General features: G+C 45.4%; 1 protein-coding gene across 1 annotated transcript in view; it reads right to left on the minus strand.

Annotated features, from left to right (window-relative positions):
* The window catches only part of PCDHAC2 (protocadherin alpha subfamily C, 2), a 38,261-nt gene extending 26,296 nt beyond the window's left edge, over window positions 1–11,965 (minus strand). Inside the window, exons 1-2 of the mRNA XM_016205628.2 lie at window positions 9,333–11,965; window positions 1,076–1,134 (exon numbers count right to left, since the gene is read on the minus strand). Coding sequence (XP_016061114.2) covers window positions 1,076–1,134; window positions 9,333–11,897 — 2,624 coding nt within the window. The 5' untranslated portion in view covers window positions 11,898–11,965. The remainder of the gene's footprint in view (window positions 1–1,075; window positions 1,135–9,332) is intronic.
* Between the last annotated feature and the right edge of the window lie 1,967 nt (window positions 11,966–13,932).

Here is a 13,932-nt window from a genome sequence, read left to right on the forward strand (position 1 = left end):
AGTTGCCCAGATATTTTGAGGGGCTTAAGTTTGAAGTTATTTCTTCTTTAAAACAAAATCTTCTTGGTGCTAGTGATCATTGGTTTCTTGGCCCTTCCCATTTGGTTTCCAAAGACACTCACAAATAATGAATCTTTTATTTGGCCCCATGGCATAGATACTAAATCAGCTCTGGGAATAATGGTCGTTAATCAATTACTGTCAAAGAGACAAAGTAGAGAAAGCAAAATTATATTTAACCTGGGTCTTAGAGTAATACTATTACTCTAGATTAATTTAAAGTAAGCTAGATTTGGTCTCCAGATATTTAATAAAGGCCATTCACATGGCTCATCCTCCAAAGAGCCCATGTCATTGATGGCCATACGATAGCAGTGAGATGGAAGGGATAAAAAGACTCTAATAGGGGTGAACACGAACAAGAATAATTATCAATTATTGTGGTTGATAGGCTATAACTGTCAGTGTGCAACAGAAAACCAAGGTAGACGCATGTACATCTACATTACACAATGTACTCAAGTCCAGAAGTATCAGTATTAATTACAGGCGCTGGCCGGGTGGCTCAGTTGTTGGAGCATCATCCCATACAACAAAAGGTTGTGGGTTTGACTCCTGGTCAGGGCACCTACCTAGATTGCAAATTTGATGCCCAGCTGGGGTGGGTACGGGAGGCAACTGATCAATGTTTCTCTCTCTCGCTTCCTCTCTCTCTAAAATCAGTAAAAACATATTTTCAGGTAAGAATTAAAAAAAAAAAGGGAACAGAAAGTATAGATGGAGAAGGTGAAAAAGGAAGTTGAAATTACTTCCTTATAGAAACTCTGGTGAGAGAAGGTATACAGCAGCCTGTCTGCGATTTTACAGGGGACATTTGCCAGCACACGAGAAACATTTGGCACTGACCACTTCCAATGTTTCAAGGAACAGACAGAGACAAAAGTAATTGCATTCCCCTGGCAGTGTCTAAAGCTTCCTAGTTTTGACAGCTGCTTCCGGCTTATGGAGACATAGTTTATCTGAGCCACGCAAAGTTCAAGTTACTTCTGAGTGAAGGAGGGAGGAAAATACATACCTGTGCATTCCTGCTCTCAGGGAGGCAGAGTAACGCCAGTCAGGATTGGGCTGTCGTGGCTGTAAAATCACAAAGCGAGTTTTTGTTAATATGGCCAAACAGCGATCTCCTAGTGATGATGTTTGTTGACTAGTTGTTTCTTAAATATTTCTATGCATCTAAAAAAAAGTACTGAAGGAGCCATTTCATGTGCAACTCTAAGATGATATCCATATATATAGTGCACTTCAGGAGAAAATTAAATTAGCTCATCAGTGTCCTTGCACAGGCTAAATATCATGGAAAACCAGATTTAATGATGCTGTCAGGACCAGCCTTGGCTTCACCTTGCCCCAAACAGGTCTGTGTTCTTAAAGCAGCACTGGGGAAGGGCAGCCTGTTTCAAGACAGGAAAAGCTTTTGTTTTTGCCCTAAATGCCCCATTGAGGGAGCACCCCCAATTTGGCATTCTAGCTGTAACAGGGCACATGACTGCACAGGCTCTGCTGGCCCCGCTGGGCTGCAACGCTGCAATTCCTGTGGCTCATAGACTGCAGCATGCTTGACCCAGGCCGCATGTGCCTGACATATCTGATAGCTGCCTCTCCTGCTGATTGAAGAGGAATGCTAGGAAGAAGAAAACAAACCACGGCGGACTTTGACCTTGTTTTGCTGCATAATCCTTTTCATAAAATTGTACTTGTTCCCTGCTCCTCTGAGTGCTTTGCCTCCTCATGCAATTACTATTCACTAGGCCCTGATCAGTTCACAGGGAGTAGCTGACATCTAAGAAGCGGACTCATTCTGCACCACCACCGTGTTGCACAAACTGTCAATCCACAGCGGGGGGGGGGGGGGACACACAAAGAGGAAAATATGGGCACCTAAATACTGATCGGGGAGTTGTATGCCGAGTAGAAGCTACTCAGAAATCAATAGGGACAAAAATCAATACCCATCACTATCTTGTATCAATTAGCAAAAGTATTTCAGGAAAAACCTGTGATAGATATTCCTCTTGAAGTGGCCCTGTCACTAAATACTGAGGCCTATTTGAGTGAAAAGATGAGAGACAGAGGTTGTATTCTATATTTTCCTTTGGATTACAATGATCATATTTGGTAAACACAAAGCCACAGTAATGCCAATAAACTATTTCAAAATGTCAATAATCCCTGTTCCTAGCATTCTTCATAGTTCATTCATGGGATGCACAGTATTTCATAACTGCACGGCATCTAGGGAGGTGATCAGCAGCTCAACTTCCAGACAGACTCTGGGGTGGCTACATGGTATGCAAAGATTCAGCCAAAGTCCAGGCCCAGAGAAAGCTACAGCTCTAGGGTACTTTAAATGTCTCCATACACTAACTGCCCCCTCTGGTCCCTTCCACTCTATTGGCAAGATATGAACATATAAGCTGCTTCATCTTTGGTTTTTAAGTTCACAAAATGCTATGGATATTCCATATAAAGTAACATAAAACCATCTACAGACAAAAGGAAGGGGTTCCCATTTTCTATCAGTGGTGATAGAGGGAACAAAAGAAAATATTTGCAAATCATTTTGTAAATGTGAAAATATGACTGAAGTACTTTTTATTAATCAGATCATCACCATCTTTCACCTTACTGTCAACAGCGTTAGCGTCAGCTTGTCAGCTGTGAAAACCTTCCTTCAAGAAAGACTGACATCTGTTGAGTTCATGTTGCCAATTTTTCAATGATTGGGTAACATTCATGATAGAAATTGCTGCAGCTTGATCTTTGGAATGAAATCACCAACCTCATTTTGCTGAATGGCAAAGTCCTAGCAGGACTGACCAGGAAATTCAGTTCATTACATAAACTCACTTCCTCAGCAACATTTAATTTGTCATGCTGCTATTTTCTGGAATAGTCCATCAGCAACAAAATGGTTCTGAGATTCATTTGCCAGAATCAGAGTTGTGAGGGCAGTAAGATTAGGCAGGGAAAAAAGTAATGTTTTAAGTATCCACACAATACTAGGCAGTGGGATAAGCACTTTATACATATTATTGCATTTATCCTAAGGCTTTCTTTGTCAGACAATAATTCTATGAAAAGGATTATATCTGTACCAGGGCAGGTGACTACACAGGAATAAAACATGAACATCCTGAAATATTCATAATACATACCTCTATCCTCAGAGCCCCACAGGGTTCAGGTATTTGTAGGTTTTTAAATGTTTTTGAATAAATGAACTATCATGCAAGGGCAACATTACTGTACTTAAATTACAAAAATGAGAATTATGAGCTTTAGAGAGGTTATTTGCCTAATTGGTGGACTTGGCTGATGGTCATGTTTAGATCTCCTAATGTGAAAGTCTGTGCTTTAAATAAATTTACATGAAATTATATATATATATTTTTTTCTCTTTTACTTCTGAGTTTCCCACATATTGCTGTATATTAAAATGATACATAATTAAAAGTAATAAAATGTACAAATCAATAAAAATGTGATTAAACTTGGAAAATTTCAAGTCGAAAGGCTGACTTTTTGATACACCTGACACAATGAGACATCTATATTAAGGCCTTGAGCCAACTGCAGTTATTTAATCCTCTAAAACTTGGATTTTACATCCCAGGACTATGCTTCATTTCTATTGGTGAAAAGCCCCACTATGCTCTGTAGTTCCAAAGCTTAGTCCTTTAGTAGAATAATGGTCACAAAATTCCAGATGCGGAGCGACTCAGTCAGGTATCCCTGTGGGTGACGCAATTTAACTGAAGAACCAGAGCCTGCCGGAGTTACTGTCAAAATTACAGCAAAGATTTAACTTACCCTGCAGTGGCAGTCTTATCACTTATACCATAGAATATTTGAGCTACAGAAAGGTGAGTCAGCTCTCCCAAGACAGATTTAAAATAAAACAGGTTAAAAATACCCCATGTCTATGTCATTCATATACTCATAGGGCTACCCAATATGCTATCTTCTTACCATGGAAACCCATGTTGAAGTTATCAATAAGTGGCCCTCTGAGACAAGAGACTAGATGGAGCATCTCATTTCCTTTCCTAGTAGGACTCTATTGAGGATGAATCCATTGTAGATTTTTCACAGTGATATTCTGTGTGCACTGATATAAACTATGCCAGCCAGAACCCTAAGATGGCCCCCAAGATCCACACACCCCAGTGTATATGCCCTGATAATCTCCACGACTCCGTATGCTGGATCTCATGCGGTTAGGTTATGTTACACGGCACAATTGGCTTAAGAAAGGGAGACCACCCAGGAAGGACAGAGCTAATCACAAGAGCCTTTTAAACCCAGGTCTAGAGATCAGAGACAGGTATCAGTGAAATTTGAAGCATGAGAGGGATTCTATGTGAGCGAAGATTCTCCATTGTTAGCTCTGAAGATGTCAGGGGCCATGCTCACAGGCCAGAGAGCAACCTCTAAGAGCTGAGAGGGACCTACAGCCAACAGCAAAAAATGGGGATCTCCGTCCTCAAGCAACTAAATTCTGCCAACAACGCAAATGAGCTTGGAAGCAGATTCTTCCCCCAAAGCCTCCAGGAGAGAACTCGGCCCAGCTGCCCTGTTGATTTCAGCCTTGTGAAAACCTGAGCAGAGAACCCAGTTACATCGTGCAGGGCTCTGAGATAATAAACAAGTATTGTTTTTAACCACTAATTGGTGGCAATTTCTTACAAAGCAATAGAAAATTAATATATAGACTGTCGGTTATTAAGGCAAAAAGGAATATAACATTTAAAATAATCATTATGTTACATATTAGTTGTCTAGTAAAACAAACTGAAAAGATGATAAATACGAGAATTCCGGGTTAATTACTTGCCTCTGAAGTCTTTTACAACCCTGAATCCACAGAGCAGGAAAGTAAAATAAACATGACTTTAAAACATGCCTAATAGGTTTCAGTACAACAGAAAATACTAGGTTTGCTTAATTCTGAATGCACAGCCTGCTAACACAGCGGTTACTCTCTCCCTCACAGTTTCACTTTCCTGGAGCCCAGAGTTCTCACCCTGCAAGGCCAGAAAGGAACTGATTTTGCTTGTGTGCCAAGGAACTAACATTTCACTCCACCTTTGCAATGTCAGATATTTCTTTGCATTTCTCAAGTTCAAATTCTTGAAATAAAAACTTGTATAATATTTAAACTAGCAGATTTAAAACACTAAGAAGTTCTCTTGACCTCTGATTTTTGAAATCATGATTAAAGATTACAATGCTCAAAATATTATATGAATAAGTTAAATTTATACTCACACTACAATATGCATGGGGACATTGATCCAGGTGAAGACCTATAAAAGTCACATTCAAAGACACCTGTAAATCCCCATTAAATTTAGTTAAACCTCTGGGCTCGGTGATGATAATTTTTCCTCAGACATTTACAAACTGATATCATCCTGACCTCCCATTGACAGCAAAAATTGGTGGCCAACCAAGGCAAGTATCCAGAACTGTCTCTGCTATTCTGTCAAGCAGACAGCATGCCAATAGACAATTTATAATATGCCAGACTGTGTCCCTGCAGAGTGTTCTGAGGTAGACCAGATGCCCATATGACGGCTCACTCCTGGGTCAGAGGAAAGGGTAGGCCAATGACATTCAAGCTACAATAAATAGATTTCTTCATCAGTCAGAATATGTACAAGATAAAGAGACAGAGAAGAGCTCAGCCATAATTCCATCTGGCTCAGCAGATCTGTAGAAAAGGGAGGAAGGAGGTAATTTGAAGAAATTATTATATTATATAATTATTATTATATTATTACCAGATCAAAGAAAATAAACCTTTTCTCAGAAGAACAGTCCTGTAACCAATATGGAAATGGCAAAACAAAACAGCCCCACCCACTTAAGGATGAAACACTGGAATGGAAGCTCACAGATATAATTTCTTTGTCTATTCTGACCATTGTGCGCTTTTTATAAGTTTGCCACCATATCACTTTCCACTAAGTGTAAATTCTGATCCAGGACAGTCATCAGAGAGAAAAGTCAGTCCTGGGGGAAATAAATTAGATGCCACTTAAAAAGAAGTGTCATCTGGAATTAGGGTAAATATGTACACACAGTGGCGGAAATAACTGAAAATTTGGTGACTACTAACTGTTTTGAAATAAGTGAAAGTGGGTGCAAAACAACTCATTTCTGCTAGTCTTTGGGGATTTTCACATCTTGTACTAACTGGGCCCACTGAGGCACAGTTGGACAAATCTGGCCAGAGCACTCAAAGTGACTCAGTAGTAGTCAGTAGCCACAGGACCACAAATGCACAGAATTCACCTTAAGATCCAATTCCTTTTCTTAGAGACTCTGAAAGCAGTGCCAGCCACATTCAGTATCAGGTTTTCAGAAATCTCCAAAGAGAAATCCTGCCCTGTTGCCAAATAGTTACTTCAAAAACCTCATTGCACAAGTGGCTCACTGGGGGTAAGATTCACCAAAAGATTAGAGTCTGGTGTTAAATGCTGATGTTTAATAAGCAACAAGAGAGAACTCAGAGAAAGAACAGATAAAAGATGTTAATAGGCTATGCCAGTTGTAAAACAAATAAATAAAAATATATTAGCTTGGCAGTAACATTTTTACTCACTGATCCTCCCATGTGTGACCTACTTCTATGCAAGGAATTACTCTTTTTCCAAAAGCAGTTAATTTACACCACCTTGGGAACCCACGGTAGCCTAAATGCCTGAGTATCCATATCGAAAGGAGTATAAATATTGGAGTCTTTGTAGTCAGCTAGACATGAGTTAAAATACCACTAGCAGAGTGACTTGTATGTCACTTAACCTCTCTGACCTTCTTGTTTTCTCCCATCTTAGATATTGATAGATGTTTATTTAATGTATGACTTATAGGTAATGAAACCATACATATATTGCAAAGCAGAACATTGTTATACAGCAGGGGAGTCAGTAAGTGCAAATTCCCTTACCTATCCTCTCCAGCCCCTATCTAATTTCATATAGGCACATGGCATTAATTGCACCCCAGGACTCCCCTGCCATCTGCAGTAACCAGGTATGGAAAAGAGAAAGCCTAACATGGGAATTTAGCAGGTTGATCTAGCAGCAATGACTTTCAGAGCTGAGTGATTTTTGTTCCCATTTTGCCGTGCTATGACAATGTGACACTCTCTCCCCATCACTGCAACAATTTCTGGAGCTGTAGATCTTAGGGCCTTTCACTGGATTTCCGAAAGTGTCTGGCAGAAATTTGCCTTTATTAAAATTATGCACTCTCCTGGCAAAATCCCACAAGAACAAGCACTTTTCTCACATAATTTGCTCCCTAGATTAAAGGCTTGTATACCAAGTACATAGTAACGCACAGGCCAGTGTAAAACAAATAGTTCATGTACTGAAATCCCCCAAGCTCTGAGCCAGGAGAGGAGGGTGAGCATGTCACTCCCCTGAGCTTCCAGCTCACAGCGAGTGGCCAAGCTCGCCTGGCCTGCTCTCCATCCATCTTCACCATCTGTGGCCCACCCCAGGCCCAAGAGGGCTTCACAGCAATTTGTTAAGCAAATGTCTTACGGCATCCTTATTTAAAGCTAATCCCTTGACATGCTTCCAAAAGCTATGATCTAAAGAATTCTAGAAACTCCTCGACTTCCCCCCGTTTTTCTTAATCTCCAATCTGCCTCCCATGGCTGCTCAGCCTTGACTAACATCAGGTTCTTCTGATAAATCTGCCTACAATGTACAAGGAAATTCTCTCAATCCATCTATGTTTGTGTGTTTGTTTTCTGTGTGTATGTATTACTTTCCTCAAGTTTAGCATGAATTTAGAATGTGAAATTATGGACATTAATAAAAAGATAGCAGTATGGTAATGAAAATGTATCACAAAAATATAGGAGGGACAATTACTATTCACTTATTTTTTTAGTAGCTTTAAAAGTCCTAGCTACAAAGTAGTTGTGTAAGAAGATAACAATTCATCACTTATTATGGGACAAAATTTTGGCTTCTGAAATCCAAGTTTAAAGTATCACAAAGCAGATCTCTCTTACTCAAGCATGCCTATGAAGACAAACACACTATAAAAACACATCCACACATGCGTGCATTGTCCAGTAACTTACAGGCATTCTTCATAATAATGAGCAGGCTGGCCTTATGCTCACTTAACACTAGTGTATTTACTAACACCTGTCTTTCATGTACAGTAAGCCATCCACTTTCCAAGGCTTTTGTAGCTATTGCAAACTAAATTTTAGACCCCAAAAATGAACGTGTGCTCTGGAACACATTGAAGTACTGTCATTTAAATTAAAGACATGAGGGATTGAAGAGGATACTTCATATCTCATCAAAACCTTAGAAATTATCAACAGGGAATCAAAAGATTACAGATTGCGTTTAAGCTAAATGCAGGGAAATCCTCTTACAGTGAATTCACTATATGCCAAGAAAGGTGACCAGTAGGAGAGTTCCCCTCCCCTTCTCCCCACTCCCAGCTTTTCTGGCCTTCTGCATATCACCACATCCCTAATCCACTCACTTTAATATCTCCCTGGCCCAACCAGACAAAAATTGGTTCTTCGTCTCTCTGCTTACCACCATTCATTTCCTCTGACAGCCCCTACAGAAGAACTGCCACAGCAAACTGCCAAAGCGAACGTTGGCTTCAGGGTGAGGTCCACATTCTTTGGCTTTACTACCCTCTGCCATGAATTTCCAGACTATCCTATCACATTCATTCAGTGCAACTACTAGAAATATTAATTGTAGAATTTTTCACTGTAGACAGTTCAGGATATAATCAGGGACAGCATACAGAGGTGGCCACCACAGCCCCTAGAGTTTTCAGAGCTTTTAAAAACACAACACTCCTGTAGCATCTTAGAAGAGGGCTTTCCCTGTATATAACACAGCAGAGGCCATTTCTCCTTGAATCTCATGTTACACCCTATAGCATCACTTTATTCTCAAGCCTATACTATTTCTCTACAGAGCTGTACTTTAACATCATTTAATATTTAAGGCTAATCTTCATTTCTCAAACAATTTTATGGACAAGTCTCCATATACCTGAAAAGAAAATGGAAAGTAAGACAATTCTCTAGTACTAGTTTTCTAGAGAGGAAACTGAAGATGATAATCAAATCGCAGGTACTATATATACTCAGTTTACCAGATAACCCCTGTCACGGTTAATAACCTAATAAAGCCACACACATAATACTGGGGGCAGAATCGGGGAGTGAAAAATGCATGGGTTTATGGAAGACCCCCTGATTACTATCTCACCTCATTTTGAGAAACAGCCTCATTTTTTAGAATAATCAGGTTCCCGGCACTCTGTCTACTTTGGCTTGTGAGGTGCCTGCTGTCACTCGCTGCTGCTTGGGCTCCCCCAGGCCCAGGTCCTGTCTGTGCCCCTGTGTTGTAAAACATGAAAGTGTCACTCCCTGAGCCTGCTGTCAGGCAGGCCTTGTAGCAGTAGGTCTTGGTGAGGGAGCCATTCCCTCGCACTTCAATGAAGTGAGGCTGCACTTTGAGGCCATGTGGTATCCTGGCGTCAATATTGTTATTGGCCTGTTTGTACAGCTCTGCAGGGCACCGCTCTCTCACGCCGCAGAAGCCGCCACAGCACGCGGTGCCGTATGCGGTGTAGCGGTAGCACTTGATGACGCTCAAAACAATGATTGTCAAAAGAAATATAAAAGACACTGTGCTTAATGCTATTATTAGATAAAGTGTAATTTCAGAGTATGTCCGCGGATTCCTGACGTGTCTCTGAGTATCAGGGAGGATTCTGGAAACTCTATCCACCACAGCTACAGTAATGGCCACAGAGGCCGACAGGGACGGCTGGCCGTTGTCTCGGACCACCACGGTCAGGTTGAAAGTGGTTCCAGTCTCATCTCCCATCTTCCTGGTAGTCCTAATTTCTCCTGTGTGTAGTTCTACTTTAAAGAGGTCCAGGTCAGAAGCCTGGGCCAGGTGGTAAAAGAGCCAAGCATTTTGCCCAGAGTCCGAGTCCATGGCTATGACTTTGGTGACCAGGTAGCCAGCAGGGGCAGTCCGAGGCACCATCTCAATGGCTGCTGACGAATTGGTTGAGGTAGGGTACAGGATGTAAGGGGCATGGTCATTCACATCCACCACATACACGTTAGCGGTCACAGTGCTGCTCAGCGGGGGGCTCCCCTTGTCCTGGGCCTCCACAGTCACAAAGAACTCCCGAAACTTCTCATAGTCAAAGGAGTTGACAGCATAAAGGCTGCCGCTAGCACTGTCAATGGAGACATAGGAGGCGACTGGCAGCCCTTGAACCTCCCTCCCCAGGAGGGAGTAAGTCACCTCTGCATTCTCCCTCTCATCTGGGTCTGTGGCTTCCACAGTGCAAAGCAACACCCCTGGCAAATTGTTCTCCTGGACGTAGATGGAGTAGGAGTCCTTAGGGAAGCTTGGTGGATTGTCGTTGATGTCAGAGATTTCAACCCGCAGCGTCCGCTGGGATGTGAGCTGTGGCGCTCCCCCATCAGTGGCTGTCACTGTGATGTTGTAGGCAGCCACCCGCTCCCTGTCTAGGGGGCCACTCACCACTAGTGTGTAGGAGTTCCCAAAGCCATTCAGTCGAAAAGGCAGTGTGGCCTCCAGGCCCAGGCTCACTCTCCGGTTAGGGCCGGAGTCTTGGTCGTTCACACTGAGAAGGGCCACCACGGTGTTGGGCGCAGCATCCTCAGGCACTGGGCTATACAGGTCTGTGAGCACCACTTCTGGTGCATTATCGTTCACGTCCACGATGTCCACCAGCACCTTGCAGTGTCCCACCATGGGCACTGGACCCCGGTCAGTCGCCTGCACATAGATCTGATAAGAGGAGGCTTCCTCATAATCCAGCGCTCCGCTTACCCGCACTTCCCCTGTAACGGCATCGATGCTGAACAGCTGCCTCTCCCTGTCGGACGTGTAGCTGCTCAAGGAATACCTGAGCTCCCCGTTGGAGCCCTCATCCGGATCTGAGGCATTCAGCTTCACCACCAATGTGCCTGGGGGCGCGTCCTCCCGAAGCTGGACGCGGTAAGTGGACTGATCGAAGGAGGGGGAGTTGTCGTTAGTGTCCAGGACACGCACGGAGATTTGCGCGGTGCCGGAGCGGGCTGGGCTGCCGCCGTCCACGGCTGTGAGAACCAGGCGGTGCCAGACTGCCTGCTCGCGGTCCAGGCCCTTACGCAGCACCAGCTCCAGCACCTTGCTGTTCTCCTGCAGGGGTTTCAGGTCCAGCTCGAAGTGCTCGCTGGGGCTGAGCTCGTAGGTCTGCACGGAGTTGGCGCCCACGTCGGGGTCCTGCGCGCTCTCTATGTGAAAGCGCGCTCCGGGTGCCACCGATTCGCTCACCTGAAGCTGGTAGTCGGGCCGTGGGAAGCGCGGCGAGTTGTCGTTGATGTCCAGCACCTCCACCTCCACGGCGCTCACCGCCACGGGGCTGTGCGCCAGCACCTCCAAGCTGAGCAGGCAGCGCGGCCGCTGCTCGCACAGCGCCTCCCGGTCAATGCGCTCGTTGACGAAGAGCGCTCCGCTCGTCAGGTCCAGCTCCAGGTAGCGCGGGCTGGGCGAGCCCAGATGGTTGATGCGCAGGCAGCCGGGTCCCAAGCGCCGCAGCTCCAGCCCCAGCGCGCTGGCCACGTTGCCCACGAGCGCGCCGGGTGCCTGCTCCTCCGGCACCGAGTATCGCAGCTGGGAGGCCGCTGGGCCCGGCAGCGGCAGCAGCAGCAGCAGGAGGGACAGCGGCAGCAGCCAGGACATGGGCGGCCGGGGTTGGGTCTGCTGCTCCGTCGCCCCAGGTCTGCTGCCCGCCAGCTCCATAGCCACTGGCCGCGGCGGAGGCAGCGGGGCAGGGCCGGAGGCCGCAGCTTCCCCAGCGGCGCTCCACGCCCGGGCCCGGCGCCCGCTCGTGCCGCCCGGCGCCCGCTCCCCACGGCTCACGCGCTCGCGAACGCCGGGGGCCGCTCCCCCGGTCGGCCCTGCGGAGGGCTCCTCGCCCCGCCGCGCCGCGGACGCCCCATATCCCGGCTCCGCCGCTCGCCTCCGGTCGCTCTGCTTGGCTGCGCTTCCCGCGGCCGCCGCTCCAGGGGCAGGGAAAAGGAAGCGGGGGGAGGGGGCGTAGTGCTCGGCGGCTCCGGTCCGAGTCCGCTCCCAGGCAGCAGACGCGACCCGATCGCTCCGCGGCTCCTGCCGCGCCAGCCCAGCTCTGTGGACCCGCCAGATCCCAGCAGACCGCGGGAGCGCGGCCACTCCCTTCCTCCCTGCCCCCACCGCCGCCGTTCATCCGGCCCCCACCGTCCCTCGGCTGCTTAACGGGTCTTGTAAGGAGACCACAGTGGGAAAAGCAGTTGTCTCTAGGACTCGGGCTGTCAGCTCCCCAGGAGAAGATTTCCAAGCGCCATTTAGGAAAATAAACTGAAGGTCTTAGCTGAGTAGGGCGCCTAGATGGAGGGAGGGGTCCAGGTTAAAAAGAAACAAACTCAGGGGAGGCCGCTGTGGTTACTGACGGTGGGGATTAAATATTTACCTGACCCCAACATTTTCTCTGGAAAACTCATAAGTACTGCAGAAAGTGGTCAACTCCTAGGGCAACAGGGGAGTGGGGGTGGGGGGAGTGCCCTCTTCTTTCAGAGCAAACCTAAAACTGGCATCCTGGGATTCAACACTCAAGTCTGACCCTAGCCATGTGGCCCTTGCGTTCAGTGTGTGCCATGGCACATAAACACTATTTCAGGTTTTAAAATTCTCTCTTTAAAAATTTGGCCCCGTGAAGCTGCAGGCTCAGCTCTCATTTGACCCTTTTGATCACAGTGGGGGAATGTGGTAAAATTTTAAAGAGGTTCTTCCCTCAAGCTTTTCCTTATTTTACTTCAAATCTTTTACATTTATCACCCAAGTCATTTTCTTTGTTCTTTCAAGAGTGATTTAAATTTTTTTCTTTAATAGATGACAATGTCTTCAAGAGCCTGCAAAACCATTAAATCAAGAGAGTTACTCTTGATCTCCCCAGTCTGGCTGGAATTCGGACTCCATTAATGCTTTGCCATGAAAAGTCTGCTGTTATTAAGCAAAATGTGGGATGCTGGGATTTATCTTACAATAGCCAACAATTTCTATGGCTGCAGCTCATCTTCCATAAACACAGTGCTCCTTTACATCTCTGAGCTTCAGTTCCCCTAAGACTCCACCTTGCACTGCTGCAGAGGTAACAAAAAGACAACCAGTTCTCTTCAGGGAGCAAGAAAGCAGAAGGATCACTGGAAGCCTTTCCATGCTGTGTCATTGCCTCTGCATCTCTGTGCTGATCAGACACTCTTCCAAGGCCCTCTCATCTCTTCCACAAGAGTGTAAAATCCATGGACCCACAGGCAAAAAGCACTCACTAAAATGTCCTTTCTCTTCTTTGTCTCCTAACATCTTCTTACTCCTAGCATCTTCCTCTATGGGTCATTTTCTAGCTGTAGACTGGGACAAAGGCAGACTGAGACCTGACATTTGGCATACTTTCCTTCTTGAGAGGGGTGCTGAAGAGGCCAAGGCAATGATCCTGACAACCAGATTTCACAGGCCTGGACTAGCACATCCCTTCCTTCCAACCACCAAATACACTCGTTGACAACTCCCCAACCTAACCAATTGTATTCCAGAGAAGGTTCTAGCTTCCTCCTATCACTGCTGCTTCTTATTTGTCCTCTTTGTTCCCTCAAGAGTGCAGAGTGGGAAGCAATTTCCATCACATTCTATTTCTGTCTTCTTTCTTAGGTCTCTGGCTTCTCCCTCTCTGCTTCCTCCCAAAATGTCCCTACTGTAACATTGTCTCTGTTTGCTGCAGTAATTTGATCTCAGAAAGCCTCAA

Source organism: Miniopterus natalensis, chromosome 4, assembly GCF_054644295.1.
Source record: "Miniopterus natalensis isolate mMinNat1 chromosome 4, mMinNat1.hap1, whole genome shotgun sequence".
In the NCBI taxonomy this organism is placed as follows: domain Eukaryota; kingdom Metazoa; phylum Chordata; class Mammalia; order Chiroptera; family Miniopteridae; genus Miniopterus; species Miniopterus natalensis.